A 27,573-nucleotide genomic window follows, 5' to 3' on the forward strand; every position below is an offset into this window, starting at 1 on the left:
TCGAGGCTGCCGTGAAACACCCCTGAGACACAGCGCATGGTTTTCCAGCTGCCCGCAGCAGGGTCAGTGCAACCTATTCAGCCAAGTAACTTCTTGCCAAACTGGACGATTTTATTGTTATTTTTCTCATCGATCTCCCAGCCATTATAGAATCATACACCATCCACACGCAGCCCGCGGCTGGCGGCCCAGCCATCAACCCAGCTTCAGTACCACCACATCAAGCGCTGCCTCCTTGGTTGTGCCCAGACAGTAATTTGTGACTGCGTGTGTATTAATTTTAGGGAATTAATTCATTTTCTTGCAACATTAGAGGTTACTTAAATGCTGGCTAATTGCTACCAGTCATTGGAGGAATTCTTGCTCCTGAGTCCTTTCATGGCCTGAATGCACCAAAGGAAGAAAAAAGGAAAGAAAGAAGGAAAGAAAGAAGCCCTTTCAAGACCACAGAAAATTGCAAAAGGATGTTTCTTCCAACCTGACATGACAAAATTGAATTCCAAGCTATTTAATGCATGCACGAAACGCCATAGAGAAACCCAGCCCGAGCACTCCATCCATCACGACAGGGAAAGGGGTTTCGTAACACGAGCACTCGCTACGGCACCGACTCAGTGCTTCCAACTCCGGACTTCCAGGCGATTTCGCTGAAATGTAACTACCAGATTAAGGATTCTCACAGACAGGGCTATCGCCAGCATTTCCATGGGACATACAGCTAAGGTAACACTGCGATTATGATCAACATTAACGATGGAGACCTCGGGAAGCCACTGTCCCGGGCAGGGATGGAAGCCCCACTCAGTCTGCAGGGGCACCACGGCCAGGGCCACAGCACAGCCCCCTCCCCTCCCCGCCGGGGAGGGAGGGACGCGGGGGTCCCAGTCCCACCGTGGACACGGTGGCCTGGCCCGGCCAGTGGCATTTCGGGAGTGAAAAACCAGCCCCGCGGGCAGGGGCACAGGGAGCCATCTGGGTTTGTCCTTAAAAACGGGATTTCACGGGTTACACCGTCACGAGGATGATATCATGCAGCCTGACAAAACGCCCCTGCCCGCCTCAGACCGGCGTGGTTCGTCTGTTGGCCGGGTTGTTGTGCAAAGACTCCTTGAACTCTTTGGGGATGGAGTTATGGACCTGTAAAAAACCGTGGTCCCGCTCCGAGTTGAGCAGCGTCCCCATGGTGACCTTGGAGGGATCCCTGGAGAGGGTGAACATGGAGATGTCGGTGGAGGGGATGGTGCTGAACCCCTTGCTGACGGGCGACATGTCCCGGGACCGGGGCTCGGTGGAGCGGGAGCTGGACCGCCGGCGGAAGCGGTACCTGTAGGGGGGGAGGCGGGTGAAGGCCGACTTCTTCAGCAGCTCTGAGTGGGACTTGGCACGGATCTGGCGGTGCTTCTCGATGTACATGTGCACGGCGATCACCCCCACCATCTCGGCGATGATGAAGGACAGGGCTCCGAAGTAGAAGGACCAGCCGTAGGAGTAGCTCTTCTTGGAGTCGCTCTGCCCTGGGTCCCCCGCGTTGGCTGAGATGTAGACTATAATCCCGATGATGTTGCTGAGACCTTTAGGGGAGGACGAGAGGGAGAGGGGCTCGCTTGAGCAGCAGGAGAGGGATGGGGGACAGCAGCACCCCGATCCCCTCCCGGCAGCGGAGGGAGGCAGGCTGGAGGAGCCCGGCCCTTCTCCTGCCCACCACGATCCACAGGGTGCCCGGCAGGCGGGAAGGGTGCCGGGGACCATGGTCACATCCCCATGGGGCACCGACCCACCTGCCAGCACACCGGGGCCAAAACGCCTCACAGACCTCTGCTGCCGTCCCCAGTATACACCTATATCCACATGCACCCAGTATATATGTATAGTCACCTATACTGAAGGAGCAGGAGGAGCAACCACTATTTTGTTTAGTAAAGGGACACTTCAAGAGCTGGTTTTGCTCCACAGAGCTGCTCCCTAAGCAACGGACTGCAGGAGCCCAGCCGGTGCCGGGGCTGCGGCTGGAGCAGAGCCAACCCACGGGGCACGGATGGGATCCCTCCGGCATGGTCCCCGGCTTGCCGCGGCCCTGGGAGCGCAGGCAAGCGGGAATGGCTCCGTCTCTTTTCATTTCTGGTGGAGCCCGGAGGCTTTATTTGGGATCCGGGCAGTTTTTGCAGCGCCAGCAGCGCCGCGGGGCTGTGCCGCAGGGCAGGGGAGCGGCTGATGTATTCCTGGATTTACTTAATGAATCGATTATGTTCTTTCTGTTGTTTTCTCATCTGCATCAGCAGCTCCTGCCAGCCGAAGGAGGGAGAGTAATTTGTCTCTTTGTGGGGAGAAGAAAAACACAAAATAGAGCAGTTCCTTGAGACAAAGACATTGTCATATGATAATCAGTGGAAGCGTTGGGGAACAGTGCACAGAGAAATGCGTAATCCAGAAGGAACGGCCTCTCAAGAGTGATTCTCCTTGTCGGACTGCGGCAGCCCCTCCGCCTGCTGCCCGGGCCCCGGTGCTGCCAGCACAGCGCCTGCCCTCGCCCGGCCCCGCGACCCGAGGCTGGGCGGCGATGGAGGGCAGAGCCCCCCAAAACCTGCCCCGGGCAGGTGCTCCCCCACCCGGACGGCTGCACTGCGGGGGCCCCTCCGGGCTCCAGCACCCGCAGGGAGACTGCTCGGGCAGAGCAGGGTGGCTGCTGAAAGCGCTGTCTAGCACAGCGACCACTTGCCAGAAACCGCTGCTGTTTTTCCCCTGCCGTGAGGATTTTTCCACCAGGACGGGGCAGCTCACGAACCCCAGAATCCCTCTGTGCCGACGGCCTGGGAGGACCCGCGACCTGTCGCCGTCTCTCCCATGTCCTCCCACACTTCCACACTGGCAAAGCCGCCCCCTTCCCGTCCCCGCTGGGCAGCTCCTACCTGCAGAGACGAAGAAGATGCCGGCGCTGAGGATGACGTTGTGTTTGCTCTTGTAGAACTCGCTGGCCGCCACGCACAGGCCCCCGAAGAACAGCAGACCCACGCTGAGGATGGGGAAGATGCTGGACGCTCTCACCGCGCCTGTGGGACAGGGAGCGGAGCAGGGTCGGCTCCAGGCATCGCTCCTGCAGCGCGGGCTGCCGGCATCTCCCGCAGCAACGCCGGCACCCGGAAAGAATTGTCGCAATGCCACGCTGGGTTGCTGCCACGAGGGATGGGAGAGACCCAGCACCAGCCCCCCCCGTGCATCCTCTGCTTGTCCCCGAGCTGCTCTGCTCTGAGCTGGCTCTGGAGCCCAGCATCAGCCCTGCAAATCCTGTGATTCAGGCCTCCCATCACAAAAATAGTTTAAACCCTGAGTTTCTTTTTTTCTCCTCCGAGGCTATTTCAAGGAATTATTTCCTCCGGTCTTGTCACACAGCCAGCACTAGCCTTTTACCTTCCCGTTACCAAACACACCACCCGTGGGTTTAGGCTATGGACGTGACTCTGGAGCCTAGGGACTGCAGAAACCCCCCAGATCTCACCAGGCTGGCGAGGAACAGTACTGCCCACACAAGGGCCAGGAACCTGTCCCTTGGGTCCCCAAACTATCGCAGCTGCTTCGAAAGTCAAGAGGTTACCGACTAACACACCTAAGGTTCAACAAAAAACTTGTTTGCTGATGTAGGGGAGGAACATTGTCAAAATGAACACAAAGCCCAAGACCCCAAGCCCACCACGTGTGATGCCGTGACCATGGCACTGAGCTCCATCCCCAAGGGGCTTAGCTCCGGCAGCGCCTGTCGCTGCACGCTCGGGAGTCACTGACCCAGAGCTACACAAAGAAAGGTCTTTTCTGCATGGCCTATCAGAAGTTCAGCTTCCAACATGACAGTAAAGAGTAATGAATGCAGCAAATCACTACCTGCTGCACTGAAAATACACTGTGCCTTGGTTTGGGCTCTCATCCCTCTATCAGGACCTTTATTAAAAGCACAGAAATACAGAGAAGCCCCATTAAAATGCCATTCTGGGGGCTTTAAAATAGACTTTTTGTTTTAAATGTGGGAGGGGGTGGGAGAAGAACTTAAACGCTAATCTACTAAAATTGCAAACCGGTTCCATTAAGACGTTCCCCTCTCAGATGGGTGAGCAGAGCTGATGGCTCCTTGCAGAGTTAGAAAATGGGGAGTTCAGAGCAACATCTGGATGAGCAGCAGCAGCGGCAGGCAGGGGCTGTGCCCGGCCCCGGGGATCGGGGCTGAGCACAGGGCGATGGGCACGGGGGGTCACTTCACGCCCGGGGATTCCTCCCAGCCCCAGCAGCTCAGAGCCCAGAGATGCCAACGCCTCCGAGGTGCCACGTGTCCCTGCTGCTTACGTTCTTACTCGTCTGGAAATTTAGGTGTTCAAATGAACCTTTTGCCGTGCAGGCTTCACATGCGTCTGTCACACACGTGCGCGTTTGCCAACGTGCCGGACAGTCAACGTCCGTGTTGCTTTGCATGTCAGGGTGCGCGTCATTTGTGTCCAGCGTCTGTCACCCTGCGCCTCGGTGCCCCAGCGCTCGCTCGTGCACGTGTCTGCAAAGTGCTCGTGGGATGGTGCCTCTTCTCCGCAGGGTCAGCCTCACCCCAGCCTCAGATCCCCCCACGTAAAAACCCTGCGGGTCCTGCCCAGGGACTCTGCTGGCCCCCGGGAGCAGGAGGACTCTGCTTTTCCCAGGAGAGCCGCCAGCTCTATTTCCACTCCATCTCCCTGCACTCAGCTGCTGCTGGCAGAGCGTGCGGCAGACGCTTATCACGCTCTCCCAGCGAGCGCCAGCAAATCCCGCCTGGCTGCAGAGACTCCAGGAACAGGGAGACGACACGAACACGGCACCCCTGTGGTGCCGCACCAGGGACCCGCAGGGTCCCAGTCCAAGGCCGTCCTTGCACCCCAACAAGCTCAGGCTGCACAGCAGCTGCCGGGACCGGCCGCGGGGACAGCAAGTGCCAGACAAACGTGCCGTTAACACTGCTACTGCGGCGTGACACGGCCACTCTCAGGTAACCTGGAAGGTCACCGCTGCTGTGCAGGGAGCCTGGGGGGCTGGGACCCATTGGCCACCTGCCAGCAGTGGGGGGGACCCGCTGGGTGAAGTTGTGGGTGCTGGGGGATGGGGAGGGGGGTGCCAGCGCAGCATGGGGCAGCGGGGTCCCCAGGGAGCGTGCACAGCTCTGCCGCGCCACGGGAAAGCAGACTCACGGAGGAGATACTCAGCCGTGTCTTGCTCGTAATCCGCATCCTCGGGGAAGTGGTCGATTTTCTTGCACACTCCTCGGAAGGTTCCTGGGGAGACACAAGCCAGGAAACCTTCAAACCCCTCTGTACCGGTGGGGACGCTGCCGGATGCGCGAGACGGGGCTGGCACGGCAGCAGCCCGGGAGCCGCTCGGGCACTGCTCAGCACGGGGCTGTCAGCGACCCAAGCGCTGCCCCTGGTCCCCGGGGACGGTTTGGTCCCTGGCTGCTCCTGCACCCTCCAAGCACTGCTGGTCCCCACTGACGGGGCTGCACGTTTATACCTCAAACTAAGTCCTGTCATTAACATGGCTGCTGAGCTGGGAGGAGATGCCCAAGCTGCCCTGCTCCCCCCGCAGCCCCACGGCAGCCACGGACAGAGCCCCTCCGCCCTGCAGCTCCCGCTCCCCTCTGGCTGCCCGGTGCTGCCAGGACCCGCCGGCAGCTCGGCGGGGCTCAGCACGGCACTGCCTCTGCCCGGCTGCTGCTGAGCTTCCCCCCTCCTTGGGTGCACCCGCGGACACGGCAAGACTCGCCTGGCCCCCGTTTTCTCCAGCGAAGCGGAGGCAAAGCAGGACAGGCGCTTGCTGGCTCCCAGCACCCACCCACCCGGGCAAACCCCTCATCGGTTCTGACAGAGAATCGATGCAGCTGTAAATAAACCCTCCCGGCCTTCAGGTCCCAGCAACACCTTATTCAGATGCAGTAGGCAAAGAGCTCCGTGGCTGCGGCCCCGGGCTCGTTCGGGGATGTCAGGGTCATCTGCTCTCACAGCAAATCCCTGCTGGGGGAGCTGACAATGGCACCGGGGTCACAGCGGCTGCTGGAGCAGAGCCCCCACCCCGGGGCTCCGCAGCACCAAGAGACCAGCCCGGTCCCCCGGTTTGGCTCCTCTGCCCAGCCCCTCGGCTGCATGGAAGCTTTGATTTACGCTGACCTACAAATGCAGGGCACCGGCTGCCGCACAGATGAGGATCCTCAGCACATTTGCTAAAGTAACATCTGGGCCGCAGCTTAGCTTCCGGGATGGGATTTTTTTGGAGGCACAGATGAGTTCATTTAAATGACTACAAAAAGTTTCTAGCCTGCTTACCCTTTCCTGCCACTTCTCAGCCCTGCGTCGTGCCTGGGGCACGGGCAGCTGGGGCAGAGGCCAGAGGAGGGAGAGAGTCACCAAGACGACCTGTCTGTACCCTGTTTCCAGCCCGCTTTCACGCGTCCCCCACAGCACACGCACACGTATACACACCCACGCACAACCATGGATAAGCCCCTGGTGCCACGAGTGGGCATCGCAGCTAAGCTTGGCCCGGGCAGGAGTGCCACCCACCCCGTGGCACGGTCCCACCGCAAGCCCTGGTCCCACCGGGAGCTCCGCACATGCCGCCTTTCCCCTCCGGCTCGTGGGTCCCCACGGCACAGCTCGGGAGCGGGGGCGAGAGCAGCCCCACTGCCGTGGGCACCGGCAATGCTGCCTGGAAGGCCTGGGGAAGGAGGCAGATGCTCTGGCATCTGCTGGCCTCCCACTTAGCATTTGGGGAAAAAAAGGCTCTTTTTCTGTGGCTTTTTTCCCCTCCTGCCTCTGAAGCAAAACAAACGCATTTCGCCTTTAAACGCCTGCCTGTTTGCTTTGGCTTTCTCCTCGCTGCGCTTTCGGGCTCAGCTCTCTCCTGTGCCAAAGCCGTGCAATTGTGCCATGCGAGGAAAAAGCCAAGGACGAGTCGGGCTCAGGCAGGTGATGTGCTGGGGACTCGGTTACACGCTGCAACACGTGGATGCGGGGCGCAAATGGGGCAGCACAGCCGTGTCCAGGGAGGGGGAGAGCCTTATGGTTCAGAGGTGTTTATGGGACAGCCCGGGGGAGGGACTGCCTGTGACCGGGCTCTCGCCTCTTCTGCTCATCCATCCACCAGCCCCAGCAGTCTGGTCCATGTGCTACTGATGGACAGGCAGAGAGAAATTAAAGGCATTAAAAACTAATAAAAAAATACCGGCTATGCCCAGTTGTGCTTATGGATTTGTTGTGATGGATGCAGCCCGTCACCTCCTGCGGACGCTGCGAGCCTGCTCCTCGTGGCAGCCCGCCAAGACACCGAGTGCCGCACTCGGTATCTGCTGGGGACGGCTCAGAGCTCGGCTCGTGCCATGGTGCTGGATGGGAACGCGGCTCCTCAGGGCCTGGGGCGACAGCAGCCGCTTCTGTCTGCAGGATTCACAGAGCTGTCTTCTCCAAAGCAAGCAGCAAATGCAAATGCAAGAGTGTGCACGATGCTTCCTCTGCACTGCCAACAAATGCTGTCCTTGATATTATAAATGGGGAAAATGAGGCGCAGAGTGTGACTTCTCTGGAGTGGCAAGGGACAGGGCGAGGTGGGAGGAATTCCTGCAGCATCTCCCTACAGGAAGGGCATCCCTCACCACACCAGTGCTGGAGGACGTGGTCAGGTCACGCTGGCTCCGTCCCCTCCTCCCATGGGACCAGAAAGGACGTGCTGCCAGGGGACAGGGCTCAAGGCAAGAGAAGCCAACCCGCACGGTGTCCCGCACAGTGGCACGCTGTCAGTCTGCACTCTGATAGGGGCTTGGGGGAGCCGAGCATCGTGACAGGCATCAATTAAAGCCTGGAGATGAAGCTTTGGAGGTGGCAAGCTGTCATCCAAGTGGAAGACACGGCATCTGAGGGAGAACCGCCTGCTCCCGTTGCTTTGGGAACTGCGGGCGAAGGGGAGGCTGAGAACGGGTGCCACGAACGGGGCTGAGGAGGCACCGGGCACCGGGAGGATGGCGCTGCACAGCACAGCCCTCCTCCTCCTCCTCCTCCTCCCAGCTGTCGGGTTTCCACCCACCTTCTCCGACCTTCTCCCCGTACCTGCCAGCAGGGCTCTGCCCCACACACCCCAGAGCTGCTGGTGGGACGGATCTGCCCTCCCCGACTTTTAACGGCTGCAAAGCTGCTGCCAGCCAGGGACGCCCGCGCAGGACTTTGCAAGAGCTTCTCCAGAGGCACCGACTCCCGGGCAGCGCAGGAGCATCTCCCTCCGCAGCAGCCTCCCTGGGCCAGTGATGAACACTGGGGCCAGTGTTCATCATCTGATTAACCAGAGGAAACTTTCCCTTGGTGCCACGTGGGAAAGGAGTTTAGAGCCTGAGTCAGCCCATCAGCACAGCGTGCAAACGAGAATACTAATTTTCTTGGGCTTGATCTCTTTGAAGTTCTCCAAGGCGCCCTGTGCTGCTGAGCCCCCACCCAAACCCAGAGCTGGGCTGGAGGGGCTGGCACCCCCCTGCCCTGAGCAGCGGCTGGATGAGCCAGGACCCCCGGGGGCTTCGCTTCTGGCACACACAATGTCTAAGGTAAATCTGTGCCCGGGAGGGACGAGGGCAAGCCTCGGAGCAGGAGGCACCTGCAACTGCGGGGGATGCCCCGTTCGGATGCAAACATCTCCCTGCCCTGCTGGCTGCGGGCTGGCAGGGCCGGGGAGGGGCTCACCGGGGTGCGACGCCCGTCCGTCCGTCCGTCCATCCATCCCTCCCTCCCTCCGCAGCAGCCGGGACCGCACGCAGCTGCTGCGCTGCATCTGCCCACCGGGATCTCTGCGTCCCTCAGCCCTGCCTGTCCCACCCTAATGCCTCCTTTGCAAGAGAGATGGGATGGGGAAAAAAAAAAAAAAAAAAATTAAAAATTCAAGTGACTTTCTCAGGGCAGGGGCAGAGCCTTTGCTCAGTGTTGCTGCTGCAGGACCCAATGCCAGCTCCCTCCTGCTGCGGAGGGAAGCAGCGAGCAGCCCCGGCAGTCACGGCCCAGCAGCAGGAGGGAGAAAGCACAGCGGCCTCAGTGCCACTTGCAGACTGCTCCGACGCTGTGGTGGGCGCAGGGCATCGTGTCCCCGCAGGCAGCGAGGCAGGCGGGCAGCGGGGCTCCAGCTGCCCGGTGCCGGGGGGACGAGGACAACCCACACGCGCGCCAGCGGGGCCGGGGGCTGCACGTTTAGAGGCGGCACAGGCGGGGCTCGCCGTGCTCCTCGCTCGCCCCTGCACCTTGCGGGTGGTTTAGCAAAATCTGTCCCCCCCAAAGCGAAGGCGGCCCCAGCCCGAGCAGGGACCCTGACATTTATTTTGGCTCCTTTACTCCCTCTGTTCATTAACCGATGCTTGTCGCCATGGCGACCGCTGAGTCGCCTGACACACAACTTCCCAGCCTCCAAACAACCACCACAACAAGGCTTAAATCACAAAAAGCCCCCGTGACCCCCAAAACGCTCCCTGAGGACGGAGCCCTGCCCCAGGGGGGTGCGGCTGGAAAGGGCTCAGGGAAGGACAGGGTGGCCGCTCCTGGCCGGGGGCTCGTTGCCCCGAGCAGCCGGGCTGCCCGCACGCATGCCCCAGGCACTGCCCAGCACAACCTGAGCCCCCGGTCCCCATCCCCCCCATGATGGCAGATGCAACTCCAGGCTTTCCTCTCCTGCCCTTGTAGCTGGGCCCCGGTCAAGGAAGTGTTACAACATCACGGGCATAAAGGAAGCGGGTTTTGTCCCAGCCCGTAACCTCTGGAGTTGCTAACTTCACCCTCCTTCCCCGGCCACGTTTTCTTAGCGAGGACTCGAGGCAGAAGCGATGCCGGATTGCCTGCTCTGTGCCACCCCTGACCCCTGCCAGAACTGAGGCTGTGGCTGCGAGCTCAGGCACGAGATACGAGCCCTGCCCAGCACGGGGGCCGGCGGCATGCAGAAATCCCCTGGGGAGGACTGGCCAGCGCGGGACTCACCAGGACGCTGTCCTGGCTCAGGTACAGGCTCAGCTGCTTGCTCCGGCACTCACGGTCTCAGCTCCCGCTAACACCTCGCCTGGGCAGCACCGTGCCCCTTGCCAGCATCCAGCTGCGAGCCCTTGGCCTGGGCACGGCTCCCAGAGCAGCTCATGCTGCGTGGATGGGATGGCTGGGGCACCGCTGCCTCCCCCCGCAGCCACCGCTCCCTTTGGTGCCGGCGGTCGGGCTCCTCTCCCTTCGCAGGAGGAAGAGGAGAGCTCCCGCCAGCCGGGAGCACGCCGGGCTGCTGGGGGCTGCTGGTTTCGGCACATCCCAGCCTGCTCACGAGTAATTTCCCCAGCTGATGCCCGTGCCTGCGACGCGACTCTGCGCTGCGTGCATGAGTCACACCACCTTGGGTTTAATTCATCTGCTGGCCAGGAGAGCGCCAGCAAAGGCAGCGTGCTGCTGCGGTTGTTCATCCCCGCTCAGCTGTCTCTGTGGTAGATCTGGGTAATTTTCTCTCCCTATTAGTGTGAATCCTGATTAGCCAACTTAGCTTATTGCTGCACTTCCCTGCCCAGAGCCTGACGCGGCAGCAGCCAGTTCGGCTCACGGCAGCTCGTGCAGCCCCGCTCCGAAGCCTCCCGGCCGGGCAGCATGCCTGTGTCGGGGGCCCCGGTCGGCTGGCACTGCCTCCCTCTGCCCACCCCCGCACGGGACAGCTTCTCCCTTCGCCTTTTTTCTTACTGCGGAACCAGACCTGCCCCTCCCCTCCTCTAGCAGGGTCCTGCTCGAGAACGCGTGGGGCCCACCCGGCACGCACGGCTGTCGGCGAGCTCAGCCTCCCCACGCGAGACCCCGGATGCACAAACAGGCAGGGACGGTGCCTGGCCAACAGGCACCGGCAAGGAGCCACAGAAACAACGGTTTGAAGCAGCTGGACAAGTGCCAGCCGCAAAGCCTGCAAGATAATCCTTTGTCACATTACACAGCCTTCCCGTTTCACTTTCCTCCCCTCTTCCCTGGAGGAACATCCGCAGCTGCACAACCCGCCGCCGCCTCGGTGCTCTCCCACGGCCGACGCTGCTGCCAGCTCCCGGAGCAGGGAGCTCTGGGGGCAGCGGCCGGGCAGCACAGACCCACCGGCAACGGGAAACGCTGCTGCCGTGCCCGGGGAGGGGAGGCACGGCCCCCAAGGGCCGGAACGTTGAAGTCCGCTAAGTCAGCCAACAGAGCAGTAACATCAACCGGCATAAGCGCCCGGGTGAGCCTGGCCGAGCAGGCGGGAAGCGGGAGCGCTGGGGATGAGGCGCTCACGGTGGCACGGGGCCGGCCGGCCAGGACGAGCATGTCCTTCAAACGCAGCTCGGCACCACGCTCCCTGCCCAGGCTGGGTGTCCTGGTTTCAGCTGAGATAGAGTTAATTTTCGTTACAGAGGCTGGTATGGGGCTGTGTTTTGGATTTGTGCTGAAAACAGCGTTGATAACACAGAGATGTTTTAGTTGTTGCTGCACTGGTCAAGGACTTTTCAGCTTCCCATGCTCTGCCAGGTGCAGAAGAAGCTGGGAGGGGGCACAGCCAGGACAGCTGACCCCCACTGCCCAAAGGGCTATCCCACACCGTATGGCGTCATGCTCAGCGTATAAAGCTGGGGAAGAAAAAGGAAGGGGGGGACGTTCGGAGCGATGGCGTTTGTCTTCCCAAGTCACCGTTATGCGTGATGGAGCCCTGCTTTCCTGGAGATGGCTGAACTCCTGCCTGCCCATGGGAAGGAGTCAATGAATTCCTTGGTTTGCTCTGCTTGCGTGCGCGGCTTTTGCTTTCCCTATTAAACCGTCTTTATCTCAACCCTCGAGTTTTCTTACTTTTGCTCTTCTGATTCTCTCCCCCATCCCACTGCGGGGGGGAGTGAGCGAGCGGCTGCGTGGTGCCTAGTTGCCAGCGGGGGCTAAACCATGACAGTCCTTTTTGGTGCCCAACGTGGGGCTTGAAGGGTTTGAGATAATGACAGATTTGATTGGAATGTGCCAGATAGAATTTATAGCTGTTATTGCTGTTTAGCTATTAGTCAGCAGGCTTCTGTGCTTGCCATAGGCTTGCTTGCCTTACTGTATGTTAGAGTCTAGGGCTCGTTAGTGGCTGCTTTTTGCTTTCGCTGCTTGCCGTGCTGCTGTACTGCTGATCATCTTACTGTGCTGTGCCTGGGAACATGTTGATAACAGCAATGGCCTTGTGCCTGGGCTGGCAGATGGCCAGGGCATCGCTGCTGTTTCTGTGCTGCTGTACTGGACAGGCTGGAACTCCGGTGTGAACTTGAGTCGAAGGGACTGTGACCTGTGGATGAATCCACGTGGGAGCAGGACACCCCGAAGCGTCTGTGCCCGTGGATAAGCCCATGCCAGAGCAGGTACATCTTGAAACGTCTGTGGCCATGGTTATGTCTGTGCCACAGCAGGTATCCCTCTGAAGGGATTGTGGCCCAAGGGTAAGGTCACGCTGGATAAGGTGCACCTCGAAGCATCTGTGGCTGTGGATGAAGTCCATGCTGCAGCAGGTACACCTTGAAGCATCTGTGGCTGTGCATGAGGCCATGTTGGAGCAAGTTTACTTCTGAAGGGACTACATTCTGTGGATAAGTCCAAGCTGGAGCAGGGGCAAGGGGAGGACTTCATTGCAATGTTAAACCTGATGGTCTGGTCCAAAGGGACCAGGGGTGGAGATTGTAATGGAAATACCTTTAAATGGTTGTAACCCAGGATTTGAGTTGCATGTTGTGGGAATTACTATAGCAGGAACCCCTTGTTGCTGGCCAGGCTAGGAGCAAGGGGGGGAGTTCGTTGCAATGTTAAACCCTATAACCTGGCCCAAAAGGACCAGGGGTGGAGATTGTAATGGATATACCTTTAAATTGTTGTAACCCATGATTTGAGTTGCATGTTATAGGAATTACTACAGCCGGAACCACCTGAACAAATGGAGGAGAAGCCTTACAAGAAGCAGTGCAAGCGCAGCAGTGACCTGACCTGAGCTGGCTTTGGTGCCCAATAACTCCAAGCAACACACCACCTCTCCTGTCCTGAGTGACAACCACAAGAGATGAAGCCCAAAGTCATGGACTCAATGAACTCAGTGGACATTTTGTGGACATTTATGGACATTTTACAAATATTTTGTTGGGGTGGTCCATAGACTAAGGGAATTATATGTGTGTATTATATCAAAGGATGGGAAGGGTGACAGTGGGTAATGAGAATGTATTGGATAATGTGAGACCTGAGCATGACGTAAATGGTATAGAATAAGGGGTGGATACTGTCCTGGTTTCAGCTGAGATAGAGTTAACTTTCTTTATAGCGGCTGGTATGGGGCTATGTTTTGGATTTGTGCTGAAAACAGTGTTGATAACCCAGGGATGTTTTAGTCGTTGCTGCTCTCGCCAAGGACTTTTCAGCTTCCCCTGCTCTGCCAGGTGCAGAAGAAGCTGGGAGGGGGCACAGCCAGGACAGCTGACCCCAACTGCCCAAAGGGACATTCCATACCATAGGGCGTCATGCTCAGTACATAAAGCTGGGGAAGAAGAAGGAAGGGGGGGCATTCGGGGCGATGGCGTTTGTCTTCCCAAGTAACCACTACGCATGATGGAGCCCTGCTTTCCTGGAGATGGCTGAACTCCTGCCTGCCACGGGAAGTAGTGAAGGAATTCCTTGGTTTGCTTTGCTTGCGTGCGCGGCTTTTGCTTTCCCTATTAAACTGTCTTTATCTCAACCCTCGAGTTTTCTTACTTTTGCTCTTCCGACTCTCTCCCCCATCCCACTGCGGGGGGAGTGAGCGAGTGGCTGCGTGGTGCCTAGTTGCCAGCTGGGGCTAAACCACGACACTGGGTTAAAACCTCCGCCCCATAGCTGAGCCCTGAGCAGCTTCCAGCCCCTCCCGCAGCGCAGGCACTTCCAAACTGCATGGAGGAGCAGCCAGCGCGCCGGGAGAGCAGCCCGAGAAGCCCAGCCAGGAGCTGAGCCGGGGGACCAGCAGCCCCCACCTCGGTGCTGGGTCATGACGGACCCGCTGGGGCGGGCAGCGGCGCACAGAGCCGCCGCTCCCCACACCCCACATCCCTCTCCCCCGCTGCAGCGAGAACGGACCCCGGTACCAGACACCTGAACCTGGGGGCCACGGCTCGGGGAACCTTCTGAGCCCCGCAGGAAGCCTCTCCCCGGCCCTCCTGCCTTGGGGGTGCCGGGGGCACCCTGCCGTGCAGGCCAGCGTGAGCGACCCAGCTCTGCTGTCACGTAGGCGCGCGCTCTCCCGAGGTGCCTGCTCCATCCCCGTCCTTCACAGCCAACGCAAAGCCCTTGGCCGGCAGCAGAGCAGCATCCCACCACGCTCCGCGCCAGACTCTGCCGGCCTCGGCTCAAGCTCTCGATTTAATGGTCCCGCTTTAATCCAGGGGCACCCTCTGGCAAGCAGCTAGCCCGGGGGCAGCCCAAGCGTCCCCAGGCACCGCAGGAAAGACCTCTCCCGCTGGCAAATCTTCCGGGGCATTTTCCATGTGCAAGCACTGTACGTGGCGATGGGACTGTCGGCCGTGCGGTGCCCGCAGGGTGTCCCTGCCCGATAGCTCCAGGCTCGCTGCAGCGAGCCCTGCCTTTTAGGTAACATCAGATTTAATTTGGAAGAGATGAACTCATATAACACATTTTGTATTCGCTGGTTTTGTAAAAGGCATCCCTTCCCCTCCTGCAGGGCTGTTTTTCATCCCGCGCTCCGCGTGATTCTTTGATCCCTCTCATCCCCACCAGATCAGAGCATCCTCGAGCTGCGCGTTAAATAACGTGACTAACGCCTGTCTCCTGCGAGTCACCCCTTCTCCCCCGGACAAGGCTGCCTTACACAGGGTAACGTTTCGTTTCAGCAGGGTTTTGTCACTGCTGCTTTAGTTCATTTGTGTTTCGAGGTACATACTCTCTGCACTGCATTTATTGGAGAATGCAAAGGCAATTAACTGATTTGATCTCAGGTCTTTTTCCTCTCAAAGCCCTTTTCCCCAGGGAGGGCTGGGGGGGCTGGGAAGGGGTTGCGAGGAAAGTATGATGTTCCTGATGGTGGAAATTTGGCTAAGAATATCGATCCTAACCCAGAGAGCCAGAAGACTAAAGAGCTCTAGTTATGGTTTTAAAATCTCATTACTTTTCATCCAGTGGAACAGTTTTCCAGGGACTATTCTGGTTGTTACTGCTCAGTGTGCAAACTAAGACTCAGGCTGGGGAAGATGAGCTAACACTGGTCTTAAATGAGAAGAAAATTCCTCTCTCCCCTCGTGTTGGTTGGCTCAGCCAGGAGGAGGAGAACTCCTGGGGCAAGGTCACATTTCAGCCCTCAGCTCTCTGCACCTCCTGATAAATTCAAGTGGGTTATCTCCTAAGTTGTGGTTTACAGTAATGGCCTTCCTAAAGATACCTCGTCAGGCCAAATCCACTTGGAGGAAGTGGTGGGGTCATTATGGTTTAAGTTCTCTGAAAATTAATATTCGTTGGAGAATCAGAGGTCCAAGCTTAGCTGGCAAGTGCTGGGGTACAAGCCTGCAGCACATCCTCAGAGATGCTCAGGCTCTGCACTCCCTTGAGTAACAAGAGCAAGATACCTAAATATCTCCAAGGAATTAAAACTTCAGGGCTCATCTTTTTTTACCTCCCACCCACCTCCCAGATGCTTGGAGAGATAGAAAGAAATTCATCTTTACTCCTTCCCTTCCCCAGCTTCACGCTCTGCGAGGGATCCTGAGGCTCTTTGCATAAGGTCCCCGGTGTGAGATTGCAAAGCTCTGGGGTTTCAGGTCTCCATCACGCAGAGACCAGCGGCCGCCGCGCAGGGCTCTGCTCGAGCCAGCATGGGAGCACTGGCACCGAGCAGCTCCCGCACGGCAGCAGCAGCCCCGCGTCCCCGGCAAGGGCCGCTGGGTCCCAGCCACCCCCCAGCATCTTGTTCGCCTCCCACATCACCAAGTCTTCGATACAGCCCAGGTCCAAAGACAACACAAGCAGCTTAGAAAAGCGTCAGGGAAGGCCGGTGGGACGGCTACAGACGCCCCAGACCCACGGCTCACAGCGACCATCTGGAAGAGCTGCTCGAGGCAAGGACGCTGCGCAGCGCAGGGTCTGCTCTCCTCCCAAAGCCAGGGAAACCTTGGGGAGTCAGGCGAGCACCGGTCCTCGCCATCAAATCGGCTTGGTGACTCCTCAGCCCATAGGCTGTCACCGCTTTACACATCCATCTGTTTGCTTAAACTCCACTGGAGAGCAGCTAAATTAAGGCAAAACCCGTGTGTTGGTTTAAAAAAGCCCCCTGCTCCGTGTTTCTCTGCAGCCAGCAGCTCACTCCTTGTTGGGATGGATGCTGGGCTCCCCACCGCTGTCCCGCGGGACAAATCCTCCTCCCCAGGACCGAGATCTCCCCCGGCACATCCCCATCGCCCCGGCAGCCCCACACCAGCTTCCCACCGGGGTACCGGCATAATCTGGCTCCATCTCTACTTCACACTCTCTCCCCCTCTCTGCGGTGGTGGCTTGTGTCTGAGCAGAGTCACCTACACAGATATGCCTTTTCTGAAGGATTTTTTTTTTCCCCCGTTGTAAAAAAAAAAACCAGTGGAAAAAACCCAAGTCAAACGAAACGAGCACAACAGCGAGGAGGCGGCAGAGGTGGGCTCTGCGGTGCCGGCTGGACGCCGAGGCCAGCGCAAACACATCTTTAACGCACGCACAGCAGCGCAAGAAGTGAGCCCCCCCGCGCACCCCCGACAGCTCGGCGGGGTTTGGGGAGCAGCGCCCAGCTCCACGCTGCCCGTGACGGGCATCCCCGCGGGGGACACGCCAGGGCGGCTGTGGGCACAGCCCAGGCACTCACACCCATGGGAGGACTGGGAGCTTCTGCCAGTTTTAGCCTGTGAGGTGCCAGCGATCGGCGTGTGTCAGAGACTTTACTCCTTCAGCATTGCTAAAAGGAAAAAAAAAAATAAAAAAAAATCTACATTTTGACAGTGACTCATCTCCCATTCTGGAATCTGTGGGGTTGTTGCAACCTACACAAGGCAGTTCAGAAAAGCAAAACAATTCTGAATAATAGAGGAGGAAAAAAGTTTGAAAATGATGGGTAATTTCTAGCACTCTGCTTCACATGGCTTCACAGGGTTTAGCTTTGTTTTTCTCATTATAAAAGTAATCAGGTAATGCACTGGAGCTGCCTTCCGGGGTCTCCCCCCGTGCTCCCCTGGGTTTCCTTCCTCCCTCCATCCTTCCACATCGGCGGAGCTCCTGGCAGGGAAACGCCCCGCTGCAAGCCCAGCTCCCGGGAAGAGGCCGGGCTTTCCCGGCCAGGATGGGGTAGGAAGGCGCAGGGGGCTGCGGCGAGCGCGGGGGCCCAACGCGCTGCCCTCCCCTCCCCGGCACACCGACGGCAGCGGGCAGCCGGCCACCAGTGCCGGGAACCCTCGGATTGGGCTGGGAAGGACAGCGCTCATCGGCATGTCTAAGGAAACCATTTCATGTTTTACCTTTAACAGTGAATAAACATTGATTTTTATTTTAAAAAGTAATTGACGTTCCTATGATAGCGAAATGAGTGCTGGAGCAGCCAGCATCAGCGTAAATAAGCCATGTGCTAGAAATTAATGAGCTTCACTGATTGAGTTTATCTGGTTAAACTAATACAATTCTAGCAATTAAAAAAAAATAATATTTTGTCTGTTTGCCTGCTCAGAGATGTTGATGGTAAGAGATGGGGCCGGAGCGGGAGCCCCGGCCCCGGCTGAGCATCCCTGTGCCCGAGGCACTGGGAGCTCCCCCTGCGCAGACGCACTGTCAGGGCAGGATCCCGCTCTCGCTCGTTTAATGAACATTTTAGATTCACTTGGGTTACCCGATGAGCTCCTGGGAAGGGTTTGCCTTCCAGCCTCGTCTTCAGCTATCGGTAACAGGGGCGGTCAGCTCAGCCCCGGGAGATTCCTGGATCACAAAGCTTTTTACTAACAGGACTTGGGGAAAGCTGGTCTGTCCTGCAGCGTGGGAGCCCTGCGCCCGTTTGGGGAACGAGGGCTTGGGTTAATCCCCTTCCCATCACTGCTGAGAACTGGTGCATCCGAAAGCTCTCCCCAGGGATCTCTCCACGTTTCCCCAGGTGAGTGTTTTCCTCCCTGTGTGCATCCTTCTGTCCTCGTGCACGGCAAATGCCATCGGCCAATTTACCCTCCGGCCAGGCTGCCACGCGGTCCTTGCCACAGACTTTGCCGAGTAACCCCGTCCTCTGCTCGCTGCTGCCTGCCTCCCTGGGCCTTGATAACATTTTGGGCAGAGTGCTGGGGGGTCCCTGCTGGCAGCCCCTGCCAGAGCGGAGCGGGTACGTCCAGCCCCCAGCTTCGCTCCGTGAAACTCCGCGGTGTTACACATCCGCCTGGAGGCACAGCGACCTTGGGGAGAGCGGCACGGATCCGCTCCCATCCCGTGACCTTCCCAAACCTCGCTTTTCCAGCCAGCTCCCCAGAGCCCTGCCCCGCAGAGAGGTTTGGCAACCGCTGCCAGGGGAAGACATTCCCCCATTTTCCCGCAGGGAGACGACACCCCCCGAGCCACAGCTGCCTGCCAGACACCCACTCTACGGCAGCCGGGGACGCGTTTAAGAGTCAAGATTTTATTATTGCTTTTTATGCCTTCAGCAAGTTGTCCTTCATGATCATTTCTGCCTGCCTTATAATGGCTCCTCATTTAACTTGTCAAAATTCATGCCCTTTTCTGTTTCTCTTATTTGGACACAACTTCCATGCATCAAACGATGTCTCTCTCTCTCCTTTGCTCTTTCACCATAATGTTTTTTTGTGTTCTGCCCTGCTGGTGTCTCTCTAGCCTGGCTCCACCGCGTTTCCAGCCATCGTGCCCCTTCAGCCCGCTCTGGTCACCTCACGGACGTGCGAGCACCAAACCAAGACTTGTGCCCCTTGCCAGGCTGCTGATCAGCTGCTCCAAACAGCATCGTTCACAGGGTCTGCAACTTCCATTTCTGCGTCACGTCACATCTCACTGTTTCTGCAGTCTGCAACAGCTGAAGTTTCCCATTAGCCCGGTCCATCTTCAGCCTCTGCAGCCTCTCCAGCGCAGCGCTCTGCCGTGTGTCAGCAAACCTTCAGCAGGGACGCGCACGCAGCTGCGCTTCTGCTGCAGAAAGCAGCAGCGCCCGAATCCGCCCCGAGAAGGCTGGAGCTGGAGGTCACCGGCAGCGGTCAGCGGCGCGGAGGCATCAAACCAGCAGCAAAAGAGGAGGGAGGAACCTGGGAAGAATCGAGCCTTTCCCCAGCACAACGTCACGACGGTGAGAACAAAACTCACCAAGGAAGCAAAAGGCAGCGCTTCAGTTGCCTGCGCATCCCGGCGGCGAGCTGGGATGGTGAAACGACGGATCCGGACCCGCGCGTTTGTTGGAGCGAGTTTGACCCACGTGGCATTTGAGCCCTCCAGAGACCTATGGGGCTGAAAATCAGTGATAAAACCTGCCCAGAAGGGACCAGGTGGGAAAAACAAGGGTCAAGAGGGTAAAAACCTGGGATCCTCTGTCTGAACTACCGGCAACTGGTTTAACCAAAGATAATGTGTAGATACAGGGTGCTCTGGTGTCTGCTTCAAACCCCGAGCTGTACCAGAGGCCAGGCCATACCAGCGGCTGCTTAAGCATCGTTATAATAAGGAGGAGAGAAAGCTGCATTATAACGGGAAGCTGGAGGTTTCACTTCGCCAGTATTAAAATGTCCTCTGAATTTCTAAAAACCTATAAATGACAATTTCATAGCTCTGAAGCGTGGCATCTAGCACAGGGGAGTGCTATTTTAGACTCCGTGTTGACAGCTGAAGGGGAATGGATCACAGAATTAAAAACTAGTTGCTGCTCAAGTCCAAGCAATCATGACTTGATTACGCTTCTTATGGGCAAACAGAGGCGAGTCCGAGGCACTAGCATGTATTCTTGGTGCTTTGAAAGGTCAATTCACAGAGCAGAAAACAATTATAAGCCAAATCAGTTAGGAGAATGGACTTAAGTATAAAAGTATGACTGAATAGAGAATGATTTAAGAGTCTTTTACCCCAAAACTCATAACCGCAACAGGAGTTTGCATCAGTTTAAAAACTGCCTGGCTAATATGTAAACAGCTATAAAAATAAAAACATGCCCAACAGAAAGAAGAAAGGAGATATTCATAACTCTGAATATAAATCAGCAACTAGAAATTGTAGAGCACTGATAAAGGACGCAAACAAACAGTAGAGAAACCATCAAAACATCTTTCCCCAATGCATTAGGATGAACAACAACAGAAAGGAGCAATGCTATCGCCCGCTACCAAACACAAATGGCAGAAGCGTTAGTCACAGGACCGAGAAATGTTAAATAACTGTTATTACAACTGCGACACTTCGTATTCAGCATATTCACATCCCAGAGTTTGAAGAGACGTGCTGAAGGAGACGACTGAGCAATTAACAGAGATACTTAATGCCTTGCCAGGAAGTTCCCGAGGGCTGTGAGGACGGAGATGCTCTGGGGCAGGGTAGCAGTGGCGCAGCTGCCTGCGGCTGCCTGCGGCTGCCTGCGGCTGCCCGCCCTCCCCGGGCGCCAGCACGCCCTGGCACAGCGAGGAGCAGTGCTGCTGTTTGCCCTCGACTGCTCCAGGTGCCGGTATCTGATGGCACAAGTGGGGACTCGGAACAAGGGGACAGGCCACGGACGCAGAGCAACGAGGTCGCTGGTCGCCCCATTTGCTTTGGTGCAACCCACGGCAGACTGCCGGAGTGCCAGCGACGGGGGACTCATGCCGGCGAGCGCAGACCCCGAGCCCGGGCAGCCTGGCAGGCAGGCAGGTGACAATGAACACGATGGCCAAAAGAGCTAACCTGGTGCTTTGATGCACAGCAGCCTGGAATAACAGCTTCAAAGTTCTATTCCCTATTTCAAGGTGAAGCAGCTGCTCAAATTTGTGACTAATACCACGGTCCATTTTTCAAGGAGGATGTTCATAAAACCAGGGAGGGTTCAAAGAGGCAGAAGGCTCGGAAGGTGTGCTGTAAAGAGCCCGACAGGCGAGTAAGCGAATCCCTCCGTGTCCTCTGCACAGCCTGATCTCAGCCCAGCGCTGCAGATGCCGAATTGCATTGAGGGCTGCGAAAAGCAAATCATTTTCCAAAGGAGCCCCACAGCACAGAATATCAAGGCTAAAAATATGTAAATCGCCATGGAAAGCACTGTCAGAGCTTCAGCAAGACTTGCAAGTTGCCAAAAGGCAATTTCAAATTTCTGAGCTCACTGCACGAGGCATTAAAAAGGTCACTATTTCTGAAATAAGGATCTTTACAAATAAACACATTTGCTGAGGACTCGGTGAGTCATGCTGGAGCGGAGCACAGAGCATTTCCAACCTAATGCTTTTGACAGGCCACAAGCAGGGCGATCTTTTCATGTTTACAGTTCATCAATAGTTTTTACAGCTGCACAGTCAATCTTTAAAGCACATTTAGCCTGGGAGGAGGCTCGGCAGGTTGTTTTCCTTGCAAAAGTGATATTAAATTTATTTTTTTCTTCCTCTTTTATAGCATTGATTTGAAGGTAAGTATTTGAACTTCAAATACAGCACTGCCACTCAAGCACCTGCCTTTTTTTTTTATATATATATATATATATACTTCTGTCACATCTCCCTAACGATATAAATATTTGAAGTTTTCAGCTGATGCACTAAAAGGGACTCGATCCATCAAAGCCTGTTTATTTCAGTGAATTCAGCGGGCACCGTGCTGCACCTTTGCTGGTGCGGGAGTGGGGGTGCTGGCAGCCTGCACCCCAGGCTCCCCCCTTCCCTCACCCGGCTGGCACCAGGCTCGCTCCGCTCGGTGTAACCAGGGGTCGGGGTCCGGCCCAGCCCTGCTCGCTATCGCAGGTACCGGAGCGCATCCAGCGCTGACGGATTTAGCTCGCTGCCTGCTGGGAGGCAGAGCCGCCTCCTCACCATCTGCGGGAGGGGAAGAGAGCCCCGGGAAGCCGGTTCCAACGCCCCAGATGGGGAAAAGCAATATTCAAGAGTAGCACCGTAGTCTCACTCTTGGCTTTTTTGGGAGAGCAAGAAGGGACTATCCTAGAGACCGAGCATTAGGAGAGGACTTTGCTGGAGAATGAGGGAGTGATGCCAACCTTGCCTTCCCTCTCCAAGAAATGAAAGATGCCTACCCATGCCCTGGTAAGCTTTCCAGAAACTCGGAGCAGTTTCCATCGCACAGCACTCGCTCCGTCCCGCTGCCTTCGGGAGGGCTTTGCCATTGGAAACCCCTCGGCACGGCAGTGTGCTCCCTGCCTGGGGACAGCGGCGAGGACAGCTACAGGAGAATGGCGCGTCCTGTCCCTCATCCATCACTTTGGAACTTCACAGCACCGAGAGACCCCAACACATTGCAACCAGCATCCCTGGGCCCTCGAAGCACTCTCCTGCCCACAGGCAGCATGTGGGACTTCTCTGTTTAAGGCTCTCGCTTCCCCTGCCCACACCACAGCCCCAGCACCGCAGGCTCTGTATTCAGGTAACCTCGGGGCAGGAACAGGACCGCGCTGCCGGCCACAAGCCCGCTCCGCTTCACACGGGTCAGAGCCGGGCAAACTGCCCCAAGGGTCCCCGAGCCGCTCACACCATTACCTTGGCCATAAACCAGCCTCACCTTCCCCCAGCTTCCCAAATCTGGCTCAAAGCACAAAACATTTTGCTAGAACAACTCCGGGGCTTCAAAACAACCCCGGCTCCCATGCGGCTCTGCCCTTCCAGGAGCCAAATAGAGATCTGAAGGGGGAGAGAAGAAAAACATAAAAGTCCTTGAGATGGATGGGCAAGCAGATAGCTTCACAGCTTGTGCCAATGCTTTCCATCTCCTTCCTCTTTTGCATTAAATCATGCAGAAGAGCCCATCCTGCTGCTGTTGAAGCCAGGTGATGCTTTGCCATCGGCTTCAAGGACAGCAGGGCTGTGCCCCACGGCACGGCACAGAGAGCCGCAGGGGTTGTGCCTGCCAGAGGCACGAGATTCCCCCAGGCACGCGGGAAGCCTCCCGGGACCTGCACTGCTACGCCTGCACGGCACGGGCTGCCTGCACTGCCCCGGTGCTGCCGGCACCGGCCCCCCAGCCCTGCCTCTCCCCCGGCACTTACCTACGGCTGCTTCCGTGGGTTCGTTCCCCCATTCTCAGCCCAGGCTCAGTGCCCAGGGTCCATGGCATCGCCCTCAGCACTGCTCAGCCCACACCGCACGTCCCTGCAGGGAGACCGGTGCCCCGTGGCAGCCCTTTTAATGGGTCTGTCCCAGCTGCAGCCCAGCAGCTCCAGCCTGGCCAACGCTCACGGCACACACCTGCCTCACTCGTGGTGCTGCACCGGCAGTTCTGGCTACAGGAGATGATGAAAGCTGCACTGAGGGCAGGGCTGCGGGGACGGGGCAGCCTGGGGCCAGCCCCCGTGTATGTTGGGTTACCGGTATTTGCTACGTTACCGCTTCCCATCCCTCGCCCGCTCCCACCTCTGCCACCTCCCTCGGGGCACGGCGCTTTCTGCCGGAGCTGTGTTTGTTATCTGCCCTTAGTGCTCAGCGTGCGGCCCCCGGCCCGTTCACCTCGCCTGCGGCCAAGAGGGAGCCGTTCCCCCTCCGCAGGCTCCCTGCTCGGCTCCGGCAGCACGGGAGCATCTCAGCGGTTCCTCCGGCTCCCGCGCTGCGGCTCCCGCGCTGAGCCGGGGCAGGTGATGTTATCCCCAATTTACAGATGGGTAGTGGAGGACTGGAGCGATGCAGATCACAAGCGTCTGCTCATTTTGGGTGCTCAGCTGGAGCTGCACAGAGCCTGGGATTTCACAGCCCTCGGCACAGCCCTGGAAATAGGCTCTGCGCGGGAGGTGACAGCGCTGCCAGAGCCTGTGCTGCGAGCGGGGCTAATTACGACGAAACCCGAGGAACAAAGCTCCCGGATGCCAATGGGACGTTCTGCTTCTCCTATTTTCTGGAAGATTTTTCCTCATCCTGTCCAAATTGATGGTGCAATTAATTTCTAAACAAGTGACTGAACTTGCGTATCCCGAAAAGCCCTTGCTTAAGACACAGGGCTGCTTCCGAGATCCTCCGGTGCGCGGCGCAGACAGGATACCCGACGTACGCACCGAGATGCTGCAGTTTGACACACGCTGCGCTCGTACCGAACCGCAGGTGGTGGAGACCAGCTCGCACATTCCGAACGCCCGTGACAGACGTGCCCACTGCACGTTTGAATGGGCAGAGGGGGCCATTCTGGTTGCAGCGGTCCCGCACCCCAGCGTACCGTGCCGCACCGTACCGCACCACACCGTACCGCACCGCGCGTTCCCCGGGGCCGAGCGCTCAACGCCTGCAGACGGGCTGCGCTGCGGGAGTGCGGCTCCGGGGCGGAGGCGCTGACACGTCTGTCTCTCGCTTCAGCCACGAGCGAGCTAGGACAAACAGGAAAGCCGTACGGCACACGGCTGCAGGGAGGCACAGCAGCTCAGCCGGGGGGTGCCTCTGCCCCGAGGGGACGAGCTGGTGGCCCCTGCCCGGGAGCGGGGACCTGCCCTTCTCCTGCTGCCGGCTGAGGCTGGGGAGCAGCAGCAGCTCCCGTGCTTTGCACAGCAGCAGTGGGAACCGGGGCAGGTTGGGGACATATGCAGAGCAGATATTATTTAAAACTATTATTATTACTTAAAATTATTTAAAACATGCACGCCACCTCCCCTGGCCTCACTGCCGTCCCCGTGCCCTCGCTGGAGCACGCTTCGGCTGCTCGGTGCCAGAAGCAGAAGGCCCGGTTCCCGCTTCTCCCCCAGCTGAGGTCTCACACCCTGGGCTGCAGCTTTCCTGCTTCCTATGAAAGGCGTAATCACTCTTGTCCTTCCTCAGCTTTTCACGTTGGAGGGAAGGCCAAAGACTAATGTACAGAAAACACTTTCATCCTTGGCTGAAGCGTGCTGAGGAATGACAAGAGATTCTCCCGGTGCGGAGAGAAGGAGCCTCGGGGCCGCGAGAGGCTTCCAGACACCTTCGCAGCCTGCCGGCTTGCTGCCGCACCGCGGGCTGGCGGGGGGAGCAGCAGGTCCCCGTCCGGAGGGGACCCTGCTCCGCTGCCTCCCGGGGTCCCCGTTTCCCCAGCCCGCTCTGCGGCAGCGTCGCCGGCTGCTCGGCGGTGAAGCCGCGCGGCACAGCTGCTGCGCCGCGATAAGGTTTGCTCAGCTGAGCGAGGCTGTTAAGGCAAATGGAGGATTTGGCAAGGATGCTGTGCAGCCTGGCAGAAATGACTGCCGCGGCTGGCTGGCGAGGCGAAGCCGGAGCTGCTGCAGGCTCAGGGCGGCAGGGAAAGGCGACGCGAGATCGCAGGCTGTCTCGCAAAGTGACAGCGACCTTTCCCGGCCCGGGAAGCAGCCCAGGGGTCGGGGTTGGGCAGGAGGCAGCCCAGAGGCGAGGCAGCCGGTGACTCTCACAGCCCCTTGCAATTGCTCATGAGATGACGTCGTGTGATGTAATTGATGATGCTGATGCTTCAAAGCACTCTGACAGTTGCAAAAAAATAATTGTAAGTTGGTCTTTAACACCCAGCCGAGCATCAGCCAGCCTGTCCCAAGGGGCTTCTGCTCCCTTCTCAGGAGGGAGCCCAGCCTCTCCAGGAGGGGACAGAGGTGCCACCCCTGGGACCAGGGGTAGTTCTGCAGGACATGAGCGGCTCAACGAAGGTGCCAGCAGCATAAGCCAACACCGATTTTAAGAAGTTAAAACCAGGAATACTTTAAAAGGGTAGTCGCTTGTTGGTAGCCTCTTTGGGGGTTGCTTTCCCCTCCCCTTGAGATTCCAGGCACAAACTGAGAGTAAAGGTATAGTTAGGGGACAATTACCAAATTACCAGCGGAACTGGAAATGCGAGCGTTCGAGAGGCACAAACACGAACGTTGCCCTCAAATGCCGCCTTTTGTCCCTGCTTTCCGCCGCCCGAGTCCCATGGGGTGTATTGCCAATGCCAGCACCCCCGCGGGCTCCCAGTGGCCCCCAGAAAGGCCGGGGGGGTCACACATCCCCCTCTGCTCCCTGCACCCACCCCGGGGCTCCTGTCCCGGCCAAATTCTCCTTCTTCAATACAAACCGCTCAGCAAAAAGAAAACGCACGAAGCCCGCAGCGCGGGCGGTGGGATGGCAGCGAGGTGCTGCTCCCGCTCCCACGCCTGCCCTCTGCCTTCCCTTGCCCGCCTTATCATTTCTTTATGACTCTCTTTGTCTCTGAACGATAAACCAACACAGTTCCTAATAACCTGACGTGGGAACGGCTAAGCCATCCTCTGCAGCCCGACAGCGCCAGGTTTGTCTATAGATTGTGGTGTCAGGAGATAAGAAACAGGCAATATCTGAGAAAATCATCATGCAGTATCACCCATCCAGCAGCCACAATAATTTCTCCTGCCTCTCCTCACGATGACTATGAAAATCCCTGATATTTTCAAGCCTGTCAAACGCAGTCACTCGCCCAGTGTGCAAGTGATTTTTGCAAGGGTTAAGGAGACGAGCAAAGCCCAGGTGTCTTGCCACATGTTTCAAAAGGGAGCAAAATCCTGTTGTGCGAAGACCTTTCCACCCTTCTCCTTTGGGCAAGCGAGCCGTGGGGCGGCAGCAGCCCCAGAGCAGCAAGGGCACGGCCAAAGCAACGGGGAAAGGTGGGATGGAGGAACAGACCGCGGCAGTTTTAGCACTGACTTCCTTGTAAACCCTTGGAACTGAGACGGTGGTTAAATGACGGCGAATGAGCCCTGCTGCCGAGGCTGCCTGCCACAGAGTGCGGTGAAGACGGGAAACCCGCCTCTGGGAGCCTGATTACCAACGATGTGCAAACAAATGAAAAACATCAACTTGCCACAAAAGCAACTTGATTACAATCTGGCCCTTTGGCCAACACTGGCCCAGAGGCCGAGCTGCCAAGGGAGGCCAGTCGGGTTTTCTGGTCCTGCCAAAGGCAGCGGGCTCTCCTCTGGTTGTGGGGCGCGAGCTAACCGGAATGCAGAAGTCCCACTTTGTCCTCGTGTTTCTCCGGAGACCGCAGAGCGAGCAGACCTTTGTTTGTGCCACTTGCTCTGCATCCCTCCCTACCTTGGACGAGCAAGGGACCGGACCAGGCAAGCGAAGCCATCGCTCAACAGCTTTACCTAGGCAAGCCCGTGGCCAGGCAGAGGTGTGCCGCTCGTCGTGCAGCGTGCCTCCGGTCCAGAGAGTGACCGTGAGACGTCGATGCATTTCTGTCTGCGATAGAATCACTCCAAAGGACGTGGGACAGTTTAAAGCACGAAGCATACCCTGGCCTGAACGTTTCGTTTTGAAGATACTGTTAAATACCTGCTGCAAGTAGATGGTTAAAAGATAACACAAATGTAAAATAGGAAAATTTCGGAAAGCATCCCCAAGTCCCCAGGGCCGACCCACCGGCCCATGACACAAGTAGCGCTTTACGCTGGGGGTTGTGTAACAGATCTGCCATGCAGCGATGCAGC

The 27,573-nt window shown here is 57.8% G+C and overlaps 1 protein-coding gene across 1 annotated transcript in view; it reads right to left on the minus strand.

The window, feature by feature from the left end:
• Positions 1-469: 469 nt before the first annotated feature.
• The window catches only part of CACNG3 (calcium voltage-gated channel auxiliary subunit gamma 3), a 35,367-nt gene continuing 8,263 nt past the window's right edge, over positions 470-27,573 (minus strand). Inside the window, exons 2-4 of the mRNA XM_072878130.1 lie at positions 5,196-5,279; positions 2,907-3,047; positions 470-1,571 (exon numbers count right to left, since the gene is read on the minus strand). Coding sequence (XP_072734231.1) covers positions 1,060-1,571; positions 2,907-3,047; positions 5,196-5,279 — 737 coding nt within the window. The 3' untranslated portion in view covers positions 470-1,059. The remainder of the gene's footprint in view (positions 1,572-2,906; positions 3,048-5,195; positions 5,280-27,573) is intronic.

Source organism: Ciconia boyciana, chromosome 13 (genome assembly GCF_034638445.1).
Source record: "Ciconia boyciana chromosome 13, ASM3463844v1, whole genome shotgun sequence".
Lineage (NCBI taxonomy): Eukaryota > Metazoa > Chordata > Aves > Ciconiiformes > Ciconiidae > Ciconia > Ciconia boyciana.